Raw genomic sequence first — 19,859 nt, forward strand, 5'->3', positions numbered from 1 at the left:
CTGGGTAGCTCAATTGCTTAAGCATCTAATTTCAGCTCAGGTCATGATCTCATGGGTTCATGGGTTCAAGCCCTGCATTGGGCTCCATTCGGGCAATGTGGAGCCTGCTTGGGATTTCTCTCTCTCTCTCTCTCTCTCTCTCTCTCTCTCTCTCTGTCTCAAAAATAAACATCCTTGATCCTTGAGGGCACCCCAATGCATTTGCTCTTCATTGCCTATCTATGGCCTTCTTATTAATAAGAAAATAAACACCTACAAGGTTAAGCTATTCTTAGATGTTTTTGTTTCTCAGCTCTTTTTACGCTTACAGAGACACATTCCTTAGCCTATGATTTTCTTCTAAATACACTGAAGTTGGCAAGAACAGTAACAGCCAATATCCTTAATCTAGGGCAATCCAGTAGCAATCTCAGGAGAAGGACTAAATATTAAAAATCCAGAATAAGAAAGAAGTTTTATTCAACTTGATTCTCCAACACCTAGCACAGTGCCTGATACTTAGCAGGTAATAAAAATGTTTGCTGATGTTATTTATTTTATTTCTCAAAAAACTGTTTTATAATGACATACCACTTAAAGCAAACATTAGAATTCATGGAAGGTTCAGTAACAAATTTGAATTTAATGAATAACAACATTCATTGAATAATTAACATTTATTGAATTCTTAGTGTAATCTAAGCACTATGCTAAATTCTTTGTGTATTTTTTTAATTAATTCTGACAGGCATCCTTAGTTCAATAATGTTAAGTATTATTATTATAGAGTTTCAGAGATATTTAAATTATTTAGCCAAGGCCACACATTCAGGTGGTATCAGCGCCAAAATTCAAGGCCAAGTTTATCTCTCTCCAAACCTACACTCAACCACTATGTATTACTAGAATATTCTAAATCTGCTCTCTTCAAAGGAACATTTTCTTTGATCCCTAAAAATTCTTTTTGACAGAACAGCAAGTATACAGAAAATGTTAGTTTGTGTTAATGGCTATACATTATTAATCAATTACCACTTACTGGATGATTTATTGTTTGATTCTTAGTTGACAAATCAGTTGAATTTTTCATATGCACACACTGGAATAAGTTAGCTAGAGCGATTCCCTTAGACAGCTTTGTGAACACTCCAGGTTGCTACTGGGAACCTAGATTATTTGTAGCCTTTTTGCTTTAAAATCCTAGAGTCTTTAAAATGTAGCACCACAACCTGCATGGTAGGATATTGATAGGAACAAGGATGCAGGAGGCGATTCAGTAGATACTTAAATGGCAAAAAATATAGTGCAAGTTTCACACACCCTGCGGACTGCAGGTTTATATGATAATAAATTATAGTTATCACCAGGACAAAGGGAAAAAAAAAAAAGGCCATGAAATCCAATAGCTCAGTGAGAAATCTTCTAATACAGGTGGTCAAGCTTGTTCCATTTCATTGTCAAAGGGAGGCTATTTATTTGCTTCTGGGTAGTTAAATTACAGAGCCATTTACTGCTGAAAGTTTTCTAGTACGCAGATGTGGATCTAAGGCTCTGGGCTTTAGATTCAAAGTCTGAGAGAAAAATAGAGGAATAAGAATTTACTCCACAGACAGCATAATTGACAAGGGAGAAATCTTTCAGCAACTCCAGAAATAAAATAAGTGTTTTTAAACATTCTGATTGGAATCTCCTTACATTGAACATTGTACAGTGAACATCGGGGACAGGCTGAGGGTAAAAATGCTGGCTATAATGAATAACTTTTTAGAAGCTCTTTAAAATATATTCCCTTTGATAGCCTCCTATTTAGGTAAGAGGTCAGTGATTGGTGTACGTGTGTGTGTAAGAGAGAGTGAGATAGAGACAGAGATTCCTTGTGTACCAGAATGCTCAGAAACAAAGGGAAAATAGCCATGATGGCTCTTCAGTAGTTATAAAATCAATGCCAACTTTCTTTGCCTGTTGTGCAAGAGGATAGGGATTTTTATCCAACAAGTAACACTACACATACATTTATATATATTTTTCCCAGAACATTTCCAAAACTTGTTAGTCCATCAACAAAATAAATCAAAGATACTCCAATAACATTTTCTTCATAAGCATTTTTATAATGATTTTCTTGTCAGTTGCCTTTCAGTCTATCTGCCTGTCTCCAGCAACTATATTTTACCACTTGTTTCCTGGGTATTAGATTCCTTGCTTAAGTTGCCAGGTAACTTAACTCTTTGCCAAGTACCCCTTAAACCAAGACATGTATATATTTCCCTTATTAATTACAAATATTGATTTCATCCATCTTAGTTCATGAGCAAATTGGAAGCTCCAGGCACACTCTTGATGAGGAATACATTACACAGCAGAAAGAATTCAAATTCCAATTTATATAGCCTTGAAAAACAACTAATGTGTTGTAAGAGGGCTATGAGTCCACCAACATAATCTATGTGGAAAGTGACCTACAACCAAAGATTAACAGATATGAGTGGTATCAGCTTACTAAAAGATATCTGAAGACTAAGAAAACCATATACCCTACCTCTGGTTATCTCAGGTTGAAACTGAAAAATATTATAAGGGGATTTTAGCAGTCATAACAAGATCATAGGAGCGAAAATTTGATGACTTGGTCTTATGGGGATGGTTAATGGTAACTACATGAATTGGCCCCATACATGAATGTGGCCCAAATGCATTAGGTCTGAATTTCATGACCTGTTGGTTTTTTTAGCTGACTTTTGAAAATCCAGAGACAAATTAATTCAATAGCAGCAATCAAAAAATTATTTAAAAATTTTAGGTGCATGTGAATAAATCCAAAATGACCATTAATTGGAAGCAAATACATAACAAGCATCTATATGCTATAAATAATTTTCTTAAACTTTTTATTTGAAAATAATCATAGATTTACATCAAAGTGTAAAGATATTATATGGAGATCCCATTCACTCTTTACCCAGTTCCCTCCAAGTTTATCTTACATAATTACAGCAAAATATCAAAACCAGAAAACTGACATCGATATGCGTGTATAGTTCTATGACATTTTAACATACATGTATAATATTCTTGTAATCGCCACTGCAATTAGAATTCAAAACTACTTAAAATGATCGTATTTATTTTCTTGAGTATAAACATGCATTATGATTCCAGAGAGAAAGCTCCAGACTACTGTTTTACAAAACAACGAATGTGTATTGAAATTTATTAATATCTAGGAAATTATTATCTAGTAAAGCTATACATAAAGGTCAAAGTGAAATTCTAACAATACAGACAATGTATGCTTTTTTAAAAAATGTTTATTTTTGAGAGAAAGACAGAATGCAAGCAGGGGAGGGCAGAGAGAGAGAGGGAGACACAATCTGAAGCAGGCTCCAGGCTCTGAGCTGTGAGCACATAGCCCCATGCGGGGCTCAAACTCAGGAACCGTGAGATCATGACCAGAGCCAATTGGAGGCTCAACCAACTGAGCCGCCTAGGCACCCCCCAGACAATGTATGCTTTAACTGAACTCATTTCCTTGCATAGACCAGATAATCTCATGATGCAGCCATCAGCTGTCCCCAACATAACAGTAAATAATTTTTAGCACAGTTTACCAATGACAACTTGCTGAGAATTATACTACTCCTAAACTCTTCACTGATGAAAGCCCTAGACACACACACACACACACACACACACACACACACACACACACACGCTTCCTTTTTCAGGCAAAACAGAGCACTTTACAAATGCCCTTAACGTGCTAATGAGGTCACCATAACAAAAGAGCATATTAATAAGTATACACAAAGAAACAATGAAATAAACCAGCCAGGATTTTCCAAACCAAACCTATTATAAGGCGCCTTGCCTTCCCTAACAACTAAATGTAATTCAAATCATTGCAAACTCCAGTTCTGATTCAGCTCACAGCCGTGGAGAAATAGACGATCACAAAAGAAAACAAAATCTAAACGCCAATCTTACCTTGGCCATCTGTGCCTGCACGCCATTTGCCTTGAGAGACGCTACTGCTTTCTGTGCGGCTGCAGGACTGTCAAAATCCACAAAACCGTACCCTGTGAAAGTACAATACCCCTTGTTAGTGCTGCATCTCTATCATACAGGGGGACAGTGTGTTTGTGGCCACACTTTCATTCGTAACTTCTGGAATAACCAGAAAGGCTCTCAAGCCATTGGCCTTCATATGTCAGGACAGATACCACGATACCATTAAATGTAAAATTGTAAGTCTCTTATTTTCTGGAGATTGGGTATGCAGTCAGCCATCTGATTGGGGCTAATCGGACGAGTAAGGTAATACATTATTTAACCATGACCCTCTTCAATGAATTTGCGGCAAGGATGAGGAGCACAAAATGCTGAAAACGATGAAAAGTCTATGTCTGAAGTCAATTTTCAAAACCTCAAAAAAGCTCATGTTAATAAAAAGCCTCGATAGATCAGTTTATTCAAGTGATTACTCACAACCTCTACAGTGCCTGGCACCCAGTAGACATTTAATATAATAAATGTATGTTGACTGTGTGAATGAATGAAGGTTGTGAATGCGAGTTAGGGTCTCAACCCAGTTCCAGCTGATACGTAAGCCCATGCTAACTCACCACAGAACCTTGTCTCACTTGATGACAACATCTTTTTATTTAAGTTTATTTATTTATTTTGAGAAAGAGAGAGAACAAGCAAGTGGGGGAGGGACAGAGAGAGAAAGGGAGAGAGAGAATCCCAAGCAGGCTCCACACTGTCAGCACAGAGTCTGATGTGGGGCTTGAACACACAAACTGCAAGATCATGACCTGAGCCCAAATTAAGAGTCAGACACTTAACTGACTGAGCCACCCAGGTGCCCCTCGATGACATCTTAACTAAGACTTTTTCACTCTTAAGTGATGTGTGATTGAATAATTAAATACTCAAGCTTCTTTTTTTAAAATATTTTTTAATGTTTATTCATTTTTTGAGAGAGAGACAGAGCATGATTGGGGGAGGGCAGAGAGAGAGGGAGACACAGAATCAGAAGCAGGCTCCAGGGCTCTGAGCTGTCAGCACAGAACCCAATGTGGGGCTCGAACTCATGAACCAGGAGATCATGACCTGGCCGAAGTTGGACGCTTAACCGACTGAGCCACCCAGGAGCCCATCAAGCTTCTTTAAAAATAATTTAAGGGGCGCCTGGGTGGCGCAGTCGGTTAAGCGTCCGACTTCAGCCAGGTCACGATCTCGCGGTCCGTGAGTTCGAGCCCCGCGTCAGGCTCTGGGCTGATGGCTCAGAGCCTGGAGCCTGTTTCCGATTCTGCGTCTCCCTCTCTCTCTGCCCCTCCCCCGTTCATGCTCTGTCTCTCTCTGTCCCAAAAATAAATAAACGTGGAAAAAAAAAAAAAAGAAAATTAAAAAAAAATAATAATAATTTAAACAGTGACCGGTGTCACATATTTGTTACTGAAGTATAATCTGAAAAAGGCACAGGAGTTCCCTCTACTGTTCTCTGCCCTTGTGCCTGTGTAAGTGCATATACAGAGTGAGGCCAGGGGAATAGCTAGAATCAATGAAACAGAATCAATGGAAAGGCGATTCTGTAGGACCATAAACTAGCTGATATTAGTCTGGGGCTTTAGCCTAACTGTAATGTCAGCTGCCCTAAGAACATCTCAAAATTAGAAAGCTCAAGCATGAGTATGAGGGCAGCTTTACCTGGCATGTCTAACAAGCCCATCATATGTATCCTCTTCTTATCTGTCAGTCACGGATTTGCTCTGCACTCTCATGCTTGTTCCCCAGAAGTCTGGAGGTGAGCAAGCCTAGTAACCATGCTCTGGGACCCACCCCGCCTTCGCCAAAGAAGAGCGCAAGGGAATTCAATTACTAAGTTGTTTCTTTTAATTAACTTTTTAATTTTCTCCCCTCGAATCCCTGCTTCTTTTTCTCCCTCCCAGCATGGTATCCTAAAATGAACTTGTTACACAGCAGTGTACCATAAAATGCTCTTGAAAAGCTGGGCAGAGAAGCTGCGAAGTTTGTGTTTCTAATCCAAAGGGAAGCCCGCTCTGTAAGTACTGCTAATTCTTCTCTTCCCACAAAATTCAAACTATGTGAGTAATAGGAGTCTTGCCACCCACTAAGATGAGTCAGATAGGGGAAAATAAAAGCAGAAAGAGAAAGGGGGAGAAAAGAACAAAATAGGTCAAGAAGTAGGGTCAGGGGAGCAGAAGGTAAAACTAAAGTGTAGATATTATCTCTTATGTATCAATGTGTCGTGCTGGGTGGTTGACATGTTGATAACTGGTGAAATGATAACTTCATGTATCACTGGCCTCGTGCCTATTCATGATACATGAAGAAACAGAGGCTCAAGCCAAACGGCACAAATACCCACTAATTTCAAGCTGCCTCATTGCCAGGTCCAGGATTTAAAGTGAAGTCGTCATAAGCCCTTCCCAAATGCACCACACAATGAACTACTTTATAACCCCACTTTGCACATTCTTTAGAGTAGCCCCTGAAGCCTACCAGGAAGAGGACACAATTCTTGAAAATTCCTTGATTTTGAAGTTAGGACACAGAACAAAGCAGTTCCACAAGTGGATTCAATGCAGTTCCTTTAGTCCGTACATTTATTAATGGTTGAATTTCCAGTAGAATGGGCTAAGTGAAATTTGACAAGGCACCCCCTTCCACTACATGCTTGGGTCAGTTGTCCTTATCGATTCACATGCTCATTCTTTCATTCAATAATGAAATTCTGGGGTGCCTGGGTGGCTCAGTGGGTTGGGCATCTGACTCTTGATGTCAGCTCAGGTCATAATCTCACGGTTCATGGGGTCAAGCCCCACACTGGGCTCTGTGCTAACAGTATAGAGTCTGCTTGGGATTCTTTCTCTCTTTTCTCTCTCTGCCCCTCCCCTGCTCATAGGCGCTCTCTCTCTCTCTCTCTCTCTCTCTCTCTCTCTCTCTCTATTTATCTATGTCAAAATAAAGTTAAAAATTTTAATTAAAAAATGAAATTCTATTTCAGGCACTTTGCCAGGCACATGAACACAGCAGTTAAAAAGAATGGCCCTACTTCTCGCCCTTGTGCATTTTTAGAGTTGAGAGATGAACAGGAAACAAATAGCCACACAAATGAATCTACAATTACCAAACGGCAGAACTGTCTTGAAAGAAATGAAAGCATATAATACAGAATCTGACTACTGAGTGTTCATTATCGAAAGTCTTAGGGAAGCAGTGGCACAAAATGATTTGCATTTCTTAAAATATCCTGGCTGAAGACTGAGTTGTTGTGGGGAAGGTGGACAGCAAGAGTGTCATCGGGAGAAGAGTTAGGGGCTATTACAGCAACCCAGACGAATGGCGGCTGGTGATAAAATGGAGGGGATGAAATGGATGGTTTGAATTATATTTTGGAGGCAGAATTAGCAGGACTTGATGATAGCTTGGCCGGGTTGGAAGTAGGGGAGATATAGACGACAAGGATTACTACTGATTTTTTTGGCATAAGCCACTGGGTGGGTGGAGGTGTGATTTACTAAAGTGGGGAGCCCGGAAGAGCATCCAACAGGGGAGAGGGAAAATTAAAATATCAGTTGAGTCAGAAATGTCTGTGAGACATCTAAGTAAAAATGTCAGAGAGCAGTTGGATATATTAGGCTAGTGCTCAGAAAAGAGGATAGGATTGGGGATATAAATTGGGAGGTCAAGAGCATAAAGATGTGATTTATAGAGACGGAAAGAGACAAAAACGCCTAGCGTAAGTAGAAACCAAGGACCCAAGTTTGGAGCTTGAACAACTTCGGCATTTAGGTGTCAGGTGGGAACAAGAGATTGCAAAGGAGAATCAGAGAGGGAGAAGGGAATGAAAAGGGAAGAGGATGTCTCAAGGACAAGGGAAGAAGCTGTTCCAAGGAGAGAGAAATCAGCTGTCATGTGTCACTGACGGTGTAAGCGAGATGAGGGCTTGCAAATGTCCAGTGTGCTTAGGAACGTGGGAGTCATGATCACGATTTGCTTCAGGCAAGTGGTAGGGACTGAAGCCTGTTGGGTAGTTAAAGAGTAACAGCAAAGAGGGAGAGGGGGAGAGATTGTTTGCAGGTCTCCTTGTTATCTTGCTAGGAAGGAGAATTAAGAGATGGTCAGCGAGAGGGTGATACAATGTCAAACGAGCTGTTTTGGTTTAAGATAGGAGATACCAAGGCTTTTAACCTTCGCTGCACACTAGAATCACCTTGAGAGATGAAAAAAAAATACTAGTGTCCATTTCTCACCCCCAGGAAAGTAAATCAATATTTTGGTAATATGGCCCAGGTGTTTATACACACACACACTCACACACACACACACACACACACACACACACACACACACAATGGTGCATGTGTGTACATGTATATGTGTGTTCCTCAGCTGATTTTAGTGGGAAGCCAGGGAACTACAGAGTATTCATTCAAGGCATTCAACAAATACTTATTTGTTGCACCCACTATGGGACTGTTCTTGGCAATTTCAGATCGGGATAGGAATGATCAAACAGAAAGCAAAAGATCAAAACTTCCGGAGGGCAAGAGGATAATTTATAGAATAATGTTGCTGGAAAGTGATGGAGTGAGAGAATCTAGAACATATGTGAAGTGCTGCCTTTACTAAAAGAGGGATCTTTTGGGCACCTGGGTGGCTCAGGTCCAACTCTTGGTTTTGGCTCAGGTCATGGTCTCATGGTTTGTGAGTTCGAGCCCCATGATGGGCTCTGTACTGCCAGTGCAGAGCCTGCTGGAGATCCTCTGTCTCTGTCTCTTTGCTCCTCCTCTGCTCACTCTCTCTCTCTCAAAAGAAATCAATAAACTAAATAAAAGAGGGATCCTTCCCTTTACTCATTGCAACTTGAAGGAAGAAATAAAAAAGATCACTCTTGGTTAATCGTTGTTACCTATTATATGTAGCCAGTCGTTGGGACTGTACTTAACACATAGTGTGTGCTTCATAAATATTTGTTTAAGTGAATTAAAAGCATGTGTAAAAGATGCTAATACTTCACGGACTACAGTGGGAATTAACCGATTAAAATGTCTACTGATACATTTTGACTATAAAGGACAATATAATGCCAAGTGGTCCCAGTCTGGCTCGGCCATGCTCCCACCCAGCCAGGCAGCCGTGGTCTTCAGGACTCTGCACCTCGGTTCCAGCGTGGCTTCTCCTCTAGCTTCCTCCCCTTCCTTCCACCCCAACACATTACACACGATATGACAAAATCACAATGCTGATCTCCGGGGCTCAGCTCCAATCTAAACAGGAGAAATCTCTGTGAGGGTATGAGACACCTGAGCTTTCTCTGAATCAGGGAGGGAATGAGTGAACTTTTAGAAGAATGTGTTTGTAGAGCCATCTTGCCCACAAGGAGACACAGTGATGTCTTTGTAAAAAAACACCTCCTCTACAGAAGAGTCCACGACAATAGGGGTGCCCAGATCCCGTGACACAAAGTTATAAAGAAAGAATAAGCCACCAGATAGGAAATACTTCACTGAGCTATGTGTTTTCCACACATACCTACTCAATTTAACTAATTAAAATGAAAAGTTCAGAGGTAAAAATGTCTCAAGCAATCCCGGAAAACACTCTGACTGTAGAAATACGCATCGCATTCCTGACGGCTCATACTCCGGGCGACCAGAAGAACAAAATAAAACGCAAGGTTGCTCCTAGAGAATCATGACGCATGTCCTACAAAAGAAAGCAACTTCAATTGGGTTTCAGTTTGCTTTCCTTACTGACAAGTCATCAAGCCTGGGACCCCTGCACCTATATGTGGAGAGGGGCAGCAGCTCCAGCTAATAGCGCTTTGCGGTAACTGCTAACATCCTCGAGGAAACACTGGTGAATGGTCACCATCGGAAACTCCAGCCCAAGTGGCTGCAAGTGCACCAGTCTCACTCCCTCAATTACATAATTAAGCTTGGCAACAGGTTCAAATGAATTAAAGCCAAATGTGGCTGTTTTCTCCACACACCCCTGTCCTTGTTTTTCTTCCTTGGGGGGGGGGGGGGGGAGAAGGCCAGCAGTTCTGCAATTAGCGGGAAGCAGAGTGAGAAAGAACCAGCTCCGTACTAATTAGGTCACTCGCCAAACGCACTCATTCCATTGGCAGATAGAATCAATGCTTTCCTGAAATGCTTTAAACTTGGTGTGTTAATTTAAAAGTTTTACTATTTTTATCGGTCTGCAAGCCCGGTGGCATAAGAGAAAAAAAAGAAAAAAAATGTTTATGTACACTCTTAGAAATTGTAACTGAGTTCTATGAACAACGGATTGGCCCAGAGGGCTCTGGTTTCATTTCCTTCCGTGCCTTTGTAGGCCACTTCTCTGTGACCTTTGCCATTCAACCAGACCGCTGTGTGGCAACCCATCTGAACGGTGTTAAAAGTCTCTTGACCATCTTCAACAGCCTATTTGTACTCCTCCGGTGCTGCCAGCTCTTTGAAGTTTCTACTGCAACTGCTTACCTATCTATCAACACCGGGGTTGTACTTTCTAGGGTAGGGGGAGGGCAATGTTCAAACCAGAACTCCTGGTTCAGACCCATGGTGGCATCTCGCCAGCTGAGGGAGATTTGTTCTCAGAGTGAACCCTACGCCACATTTCACAACATTTGCATTGCTCTTCCTCTTCAGAATGGCTGTCATGAAAGCCCACTTGAAACACAGATGGCTTGATGTAACACCCAACTTCTTTCAGAGATGATCCAGCTGTGAGTCAAATGCGATTTGTAAGCGGAGTAAAAATCTAGGAACGTGTCTAGGCATTACACGTTCAAGTGAAGTCCTACTCAAATTTGACAGTGAAAATGTTTAAGAGTTGCCCTCCCATAAATTCCCCCTCCTTCTGTTTAGACTTAACAATAATCTGCAGCTGTCGTGTCTGAGCTCAGAGCAGAAAAGCTGAGCCTCAGGTAGGGAAGGTGAGCAGCAGGAAGGGAGGAATGCTTTGCAGGCTTCCTACAGGTCCCGTGGAGTCTAGGCTACCTCCTTGCCTCTGCATTTCTGCTAATTGCTCCTGCATCTCTAAAATGTTGAGTGATGGCTGAATGCCTTTCCTTTTATTGTGCTTCCTAAGCCACTGCATTATGTGATCAGAGAAGGGTAGCAGGGTAGCAGTGATGAATTCTTGACGACTTGTATACTTATAATACCAAACTAACCAGAGACCCCGGTCATTACTTCAGTATCTTCTTTGCAGCAATTGTATAATGAGGCAAGGGTTCTATGGAGGAACCATAATAGCCATTTGGCCAAACTCAGATGTGTGAAAACAAAGGCAAAAGAAAAGTCCTGCTAGAATGCAAAAGCCAGCAACAAGAATGCTTATTTTGAGGGAAAGAAAATCTAAGTCATCAAAATCTGAAATCACCTATGCTTTGAAACATCTTCAGAAAGTAATTTGGAATAATTTTTACACAGAAAAAAAAGCACGATGTGTACTTCCTCTGCAAAGGGCTGTGGCCCTCAGATATTTAGCAAATAGAGGTAAATAAGAAGGGAAATGGTGTCCTTTATACAGTAAACAGATTGCTTCACTACATTCCCCTGATGTTTGAGCTTAATTACCTAAACATTCTGATATTCCAGTGCCAGAAACACCAAAATGAGACATCAGTGTTTGGAGCAGGATTTACCGTTATGAGGAACATTTTTGAATCATGATGTGACTTTCCTGTTACTTAATTTACTAAACGTCTACTATGTGCAAGAGAGATAGCTCGCTAGATGCTGCAGAGAAAACAAAGATACTCTAATGAGGTCCCTCCCCTCAGGCAGTTCAACGGTCTAGTCGGGTAGATAAGGAAATTTATCATAGAGAGTCTTCTTACACACAGAGGGTTATGTTAGGTGAGCATATGAAAAATGCCATGTTTTCCTTCAATATAGTATATGTGGTTTTGCATCTACAATTCTGCTCTTGGAGCTCAATGCCTGATTCAACACGCCCAAAGTCCTTCAATGAGTTGCATGATGGTAAAATTACCCACATTCTAAATTTATCTATGTATGTATTATCCTACCTCTCTGTTGGGCATTTTTGTGCACAGCAGAAATGAATTAAGTTAAATACAAATGAATTATGGAGAGGGATTGGCACCACATAAAAAGTGAAAGAAAAATGCTAGTATTCGAACATGGCAAATGTTTCTTCCAGGTGGGGGCAAGCTCAGTACATTTTGTGCACAAATGACAAAGGGAGCACCGGGAAAAGAAATTAGGTCCCACATGGCCTTTCCCAGCAGAATAGAACAATTATGAAGACTGACAAATTTAGGGAGCAAAGTACTTAGTAGTATGCCACTTAAAAATGGGACACTTTCTCATCCCATTTATGTTGCACAAAAAGTCTTATTAAACCAAACACAAATTCAAATCCCAAAACTCACTTCCCGACTCACCCCATTCAATTGATTTTTAAACAAGAGAAATTGCTTCTTTATACTGAATAAAGTCAAAATTAAGATCAGGATCATCATTTATGGGCTTAAAGAGATCGCTATGCTTTATTAAGATTAAAGAAACTCACTGATTTGCCAAGGTCTTCGACTAGACCAACCATTATTTTATTATAATATTGCAGAGATTAAGGAAGCATTCTGCTTGGCTGCAAATGGGCAGATTAACCTCTGTGAATCATCTTGCAAAGTCTTCCTTTGCTAAGAGGCAGTGTTCAAGGATACACAGAAAATACACATCTTGTCTGAACCATTGGTCCCTATGTGTCTCTGCGGTCAACAACAGCGGGAGGTACAAATGTGTATTGCAATGTAGCTGCGGGAGCCAGCCAGGGTACTGGTAAAATAATTCCACTGAGTTTGTAACTATGATGGAAGCAAGCTGTAACTGAACACTCTAATTATAGCTCTACAATCCCAGTGCACAGTAGGATAGGCAAAACTAACTATGATTTCATTCCTGAGTGCCCATCCTGCCCTCCCTCTCCTTACTCTGGTCCTGTAGACATGTGGAACTATAGACTATTCCTCCATCAGAAGAGCAGAGATGATTGTTGGAGAATCCATGGGAGAACAATCCCAGGCCCCCAACCCGCAACCCCGAGGTGTTTCAATGCACACTTTCAATGGCTCCAGCTAATGGCCTAAGAAGCATGTGGGTAGTCTTTTACATCCTTCTACAACAGAGACATCACGTGACCCACAGCCATTCATCTTCAGAGGACAGATATTGTAGCACAACCATCCAGAAAGATGTATTAGGTAGCTTAGAGCAAAAAGGAAGGAAGAGTAAGTGAACCCTATATACAGGTCAACTGTCTTTAAGATAAACATGTATTATCTACAAGTCTGTTTTTGTTACACTCGACATCTAGATATTCACTCCACCAACTTGTCATTTCATGTAAATTTCTGCACAAAGCCCGGCGTTCCTTTAACCATTCTTACTTTCCTGGGAAAGGCTCCATGTATGATTTCCTCCTCCCAAACCTTTGACAAAAGTCACTTTGAAACCCTCAGGAAGCTTCTGTTTAACAAAACTGATGCATTTTCTAATTTATACCTATATTTTACTGGATGCAGTCTTCAGTCATGTGGTTATAGGCTTTATTCCAAATATTTTAAGTAAATGTCCATAAGTACTGTCCCTATCACTATGAGAAATGGTGTCTTTTACATCCTGTTAGACCCCAAATTGCTTCTTTTCATCCCACCTGATGTAACAAATTACAATTCTAGTTTTGTATTCAAATTTAAAAAATAAAGAAACTTAGGTATATATATAAATGAGAGTAACAGAATGCATGGGGAAATAAATAAATAAATAAATAAATAAATAAATAAATAAATAAAATCAAGCCAAACAAAATAGTATTCACTGAAACAAATGTAAATCCCTTTCTGCCTAGACTTTAGTGCTATGGTCTACCTTCCTGAGAAACTTTCTTATGATTCCTTCTGATGTTCTAACTTGAAATAGCCACCAAAAATAATTCTTGAGCTCTTACTATTATATGCATTAGAAGCACTTAGGGATTTATAGGGTAATAAAAATTATTCTTGCTATCAAAAATCATGAAATGAAAAATATTTGTAGTTAAGATTTTGTAAATGGCTCCCCAACTGTCCATTCCCCCCGCAAAAAAAAATAAATAGTAGTGTTATTTTCTTCTAATTTTAAAAGTTATATAATTTTATTGAGGAAATTTCAGTCAATATGGAAAGAAATTAGCCATGACGCCACAGCTCAAAAATAAACAAACTGTTCATTTACTTTTTTTCTTTATTTTTAACCCAAGTGGCATCAGATTATGCAGTTTTATAATCTGCCTTTTTTTTCCCTCTTACTAATGCATGTGGCTACCTTTCCTGGTCAATATATATGGATTGTTATGATCCCGTTAATCTATTATTTTCAGCATCCAATTGCCTAGCTCTTTCTTAAAGATTTCTGAGCTTTACATAATGCCTTAGCCAACTGATTTGCAAAACTGATTTTATGCCAACATCTTGAAAGATTTTTAAAATTAATAAAATCAGAATAAGCAATACTCTTAAAGCCTCCTAGTCGTTAGTGACTTTTCCTGAGTTTTTTGTTTCTTTGAAAGTTACTTCAAAGAAACACCCTAAATGCACTGCAAACCAAAGATATCAGAAGCCAGTTAAATCAAATTCAAACAATGCCCTCCCGAAACACAGGAGTAGGAAGCCCACTTTCCTTCTCATCGCAATTAGGCTGGACTCATCTCAAAGGAATTTTGGAAATACATCGGTACCTTATGAGGCACAATTTCAGATCTGTGATTCAGAAAGGATGCCAAGAATTTGAATGGTCAAGCCATTATACTCATGATTGCTCATTTATTTAGAAGTTGAAAATGAGTTGTTTTTTTTTTTCTCAACAATGAAAGATATGTTTTCCCCCAGGAAATTTTACTGTAATATGAAAACTGGTATTCTGGCTGATGGTACCAACTCTCCTGTGTCCCTTTCATAGCTGGTGATCCATAACTTACAACTCAGGTCTCCTCTCTTAGAGACAGAGCTCGCTTGAAGAGTTTTAGCTGCCTAAAGACAATGGGATTTCAATGATCCTAGGACATGCTGGTTAAATGAACTTTAGAGAACTGCGACCTGGATGGTTAAGTACAATGTCCTAACTAAGGTCAGGACCTGGTTCACTAGGGAAATGGCACTGTAAGTGGAGATCACAAAGGCTTTTCTTACTCTACCTGTGGTCTGTGGACGGGCAGCAATGACATCACTTGAGAGTTGGCGGAAATTCAGCGTCGTTTGCCCACTGCTGATCTACTCAATCAGCCTCTACATTTTGACAAGATCTCCAGGTGATTATATGCACATTAAGGACTGAGACACCCTGGTCTCCAACCGGCCACTCCTCAGGTCTGGACTGCACCTCCTCTCCTTGTAAAATTGCAGGGAAGATGGGGATCTTCAAGTCATCTCTCCCAACCTCTATCTGGTCTGCCAATATCTGTGCAGTCCTGTGCCAAGCGCTCTTCAGGCTCCATTGGACAGTGCTGATGTTAAGAAAAACATAGTCCCCAAGGTGGCTAACACTGGACAACTGTATTTAACAGAGAGAACTGTTCGGTGTGACTGAAGGACGATTATGCCAGCATCATACAGTCTAGGTTCAAATCTTATCTCTTCTGGTTTGAGAGCAAGGAGTCCAAAGGCACAGAACACTAAACCAAAATTAAGGGTAATAATAATATTACCTTAATTATATATTGGCTCTGGGCAATGAATGAATTCAAAGCTCCTGGCCTAATGCCTAAGGCATCCTCTCTCTCTCCAACTCCAACTCCCTCACCTTCTTAGATTGTGCTGAAACCAGGACCCTGATGTAATCCACTGCCTTAACTGCATTCTAAGAGCCAAGCCAGACAAGTGTATTCCCTTCTTCACGTAATAAATCTCAATGTTTTTAAAGACAGCAGTCTTTTCTTTGCTTGTATTTGCAAAATTAATATTTGGAAATGCAGGATCGGGGCTATTTTTATTTAATAGCCAATTTCAGAACAAGTACATGCCCTCCTTCTCTCTCTCTCTCTCCTTTATGTTTGTCCTTCAGAGATAGACCTAATTCTGTTTAGTTACAAAGTTCAAATTGGCCCTACATTAATATATCCCCTTAAAAAAGCAATGTTCATTTGAGGAAGCAGGTAGCCAATGTGAAGAGTGATTATACAATAAATGTATTATGCAAATTCCAGTGAACATTTTATGCACACTGGATAAAGAATCAAATTAAAGTCTCATAACCCTTGGAAAATTAGAGTTAGCAAGCACAGAGGTTGATTTGCCCTTGAACACAAAAACTGCTAAGAGCAGACATTCCCCCATCATTTCCACAAAACTGAACCATTTCTGAAGGTTTCAGATTAAAATAAGAAATCCCCTAGGAGTCATAAAAATCAGCTATTTTTACAGAAATAATTTGGAGTTGCAATTTTAAAGTGTTATGAGTTGGAAGGAATTGGTGAACTTCTGTGTCATATTTTGAAAAGCTAATATTCCAGGGAACCGGCCAGTTGAGAACACGCAAAATTGCATAGGGAGAGGGGACGCGGGAAGGGGAGAAAAGGCTTCTCGAGAATCTGCACAGGAGGGCTGATTTACAGAGCTTTCCCTATAAGAGCCCAAGAGTGGCAGTTATGCGATAGACCACTATGCTCCTTCGATTTTCCTTCACTCGAGGTAATAATGGGACATAATAGCTGCCTTCCTATTACACTGTCGTGTCCACTTCTTTGCGGCTTGCCAACACTGATTCTACCGCTGGCCTCTCTACAGAGAAATAATGGACCATTAAGAAGGAAAATGCAGAGAGGGTCTGTACAGCACTTTCCTATTGGAGAACAGAGAAACTATCACAAGCATTTCACTAAATCAATAAGCAAGTATAGGTGTGAAGGAGGTAGGTCGAAAACCCATTTTGCCCCCAATTTTTACACATGGAGCCAGGATGTGGGCTCCAGTGCCAAGAAGTCTCCATTCATTCATCAACCTCTGGAAATCAATGTTGTTTCCTGTTCATCCTTTTCGGGCACCAGGCAGGATGTAAATATGAAAATAGTGCTATTGATTTAACAAGTGCTCAGTGAGGTCCTTTTATGAGTCCTGAGTGAGGTAGATGCTTTGGGGGGGGGGGTGGAGAAAAAGACAAATGAGACACAGATTCTCTCCTAAGGGAATATGTGAGCCCAAGGAGAAACTGCCAGCCTAACACTGAGACGCTCATTAAAGGCTGTACATGGTGTGCTTGTCACAAGCACCAAAACCTATAGCGCATAACGTGATGGTAGAAGGAAAGCTTATGTCTGAGTCAGGGAGAGATGACAGAGAAGACAAATTTGAACTTCTTAAAAACCGTTCTTTTTTTTTTTTTCTTACTTTATAACTTTTTAATCAACTTTATTGAAGTATAATGGACACATAATAAATGCCCATTTCAGTGTCCTGTTTGATAAATTTTGCAAATATAGTCACTGTAGAATAACAATCAAGATATGGAACCCCTTTATTCCCACCCCCAGAGCCCCTCATGCCCCTTTAGGGTCACCTCCCCTTGCAGCTCCTAGGCCCCAGCAACCACTCATCTGCTTCCTGATGAATTTTATGGATGCATCTGTTTTTTCTAGAATCTCATACAAATGGAAACATTTTTCTCTTTTTTTTCCTGTTTTTGTTTTTTTGCTTAGCATGATGATGAAAGGGAAATGGCATCCTACTTTGAGCAAAGACTTAAAGGCAGGTAAGGGGTAAGTTTGAGAACTTAGCAAGGACATCTAATAGAGACCAAAGAGCAATTTATAAGGAGATGTGTGAAATAATAAGGGACAGATAACATGACCGGACCATGTATTATGTAGAACTTTTGAACAATTTTATATCAAAGCTCATGTGACCCTCCTGCTCCCTCACTATACTCCAGCTACGCTGCCTCAGGACTGTTGTACCTGCTGTTTCCTCCTACTGGGATATCTGACCATCTTCCAGACTGTATAGAAACTGGATTCTCTCTCCCCTCCATTAGTCTCTATCAATAGATGTTCCTAATGTCCTTCATTGTACTGGGCACAATCTGTAGGTTAATTCATTTGTTTATAAGATGATTGTGTTTTATCCCAATGGACTGTCAGGACCAAGATAATAGAGAACTGACTGATTTTGCTCAGAACTGGACAGATGAGCACTGGACAGGTGACACTTTATGGCTCATATTAGACACTGAAAGAGTGAGTGAGTGAATGAGTAAATTCATAACAAAAACTTCTGCTTTTATCCACTCACATACAAAACTTTACGCATTGTAACTCACATAACTCTTTTTTAAATTTTTTTTAAAGTTTGTTTATTTTTGAGACAGAAAGAGAGAGACAGAAGGCAAGTGGGGAGCGGGGTGCAGAAAGAGAGGGAGACACAGAATCTGAAGCAGGTTCCCCGGGGCTTGAACTCATGAACCACGAGATCATGACCTGGCCGAAGCCGGACACTTAAGCTACTGAGCCACCCAGGCGCCCCAACTCACACAAGTCTTTTTGACAAACAGTTCTTCACTCCTCTTCTCCTAAAATGCCCTTTCATTATTACACAATTTAAGGAGCAACACAGAGTTTTGTAAATTTGCAACACCAACCCTAACGTCGCAACACTGGCCTGATTTGTGTTTATGCACTTGTGAGGGGGACAAGGAGGCAAAGTATTTAACTTCCAGAGAGACCTGCAAGATGTTGGATGTAAAAGGTCACCATAACTAAAAAATTAGTAATTGTTACCTTAATAAGGCAGGATTCTCTTTTGTCACTATGTCAAATGTGCACTGAAAACAAGGATGGCGAGTGTTTGGGTGTTAATGCTTTGGCTGTTTTTGAGGAATTGGAGTTGTATGCTATAGGGTTTTAAGGTGAGGTTGGCCCAGCACGGTTTTCAGATCAATAAATGACTTTGTGTCAAGGGCCTGCTGGTTGCTTGTCTAGTTTATTGTGACTTAACAAAAGAGCTCGGGAACAATATTGCTCAGCAAAAGAAAAAAAAAATTAGGGGAGCTGATGGCTCATCCAAAAGCGACAGAAAAATCCAAGATCAACTATGTTCACAAAGGAGTGCAGTCGAGAGAATGCCAGGACTCTTTAGTGGAACAGGGTAATTGCAAAAGTAGCGAAATCACTTTTCAAGTCATACGTTTAGAAACTTGACCTTGGAAATGTTTTCAAACACACAAGGATTCACAAACAGTGACACAAGCCAGTGTTTTGTTTTGTTTTTTTCTGACACAGGAATACCACACTAACAACTCATTTTCTATACCCTTCTGAAAGCTCTCCTTTCACTCTCCCCTAGGGTCTTTTAGCCATTTACCAAATACCACATACAAGAAAATAAATGTTTTGACATATAATTTAAGTTTCATTCCCCAAAACTGCTGGTGAGGGGAGAATAAATTTCCATCTTCTTCATTTTATATTGGTATCTTCTGCTGATGAACAGGAAGCTTGGAATTCCTCCTGGGGTTGAAATACACATTGAAAAAAAAAAAAAAGATTGGCCTAAGAGAGTTTGCTTTTTTTTTTTTTCCTTATGAAGAAGGAAAGGATGAAAATAATAATAATCATAATCGTCATCATCATCATCATAAGATTCAGGGAAAATCCTGATACCCAAAGCATCCTCTTCTAGGAAGAAAGCAGCAGACTTTCAGTAACACCAGATATTTTGAGATTGATTTTTTTTAAAGATATTCCTTTCTTGGAAATGATAGAGGTGACCTGTATCTAGGCCCAAGCTGATGGCATTGTCTTTCCAGAAGCTGACAAGCCTTAAGCTGAACAACAGGATGATTTCCATC

At 40.1% G+C, this 19,859-nt stretch overlaps 1 protein-coding gene across 3 annotated transcripts in view; it reads right to left on the reverse strand.

Moving 5' to 3' along the window:
* RBMS3 (RNA binding motif single stranded interacting protein 3) overlaps positions 1 to 19,859 on the reverse strand; it is a 692,670-nt gene that overhangs the window by 399,726 nt on the left and 273,085 nt on the right. For all 3 annotated transcript variants that reach the window (XM_030329793.1, XM_030329794.1, XM_030329792.1), the window contains exon 4: positions 3,964 to 4,055. In XM_030329793.1, coding sequence (XP_030185653.1) covers positions 3,964 to 4,055 — 92 coding nt within the window. The remainder of the gene's footprint in view (positions 1 to 3,963; positions 4,056 to 19,859) is intronic.

This window comes from Lynx canadensis, chromosome C2, assembly GCF_007474595.2.
Source record: "Lynx canadensis isolate LIC74 chromosome C2, mLynCan4.pri.v2, whole genome shotgun sequence".
NCBI classification, from domain to species: domain Eukaryota; kingdom Metazoa; phylum Chordata; class Mammalia; order Carnivora; family Felidae; genus Lynx; species Lynx canadensis.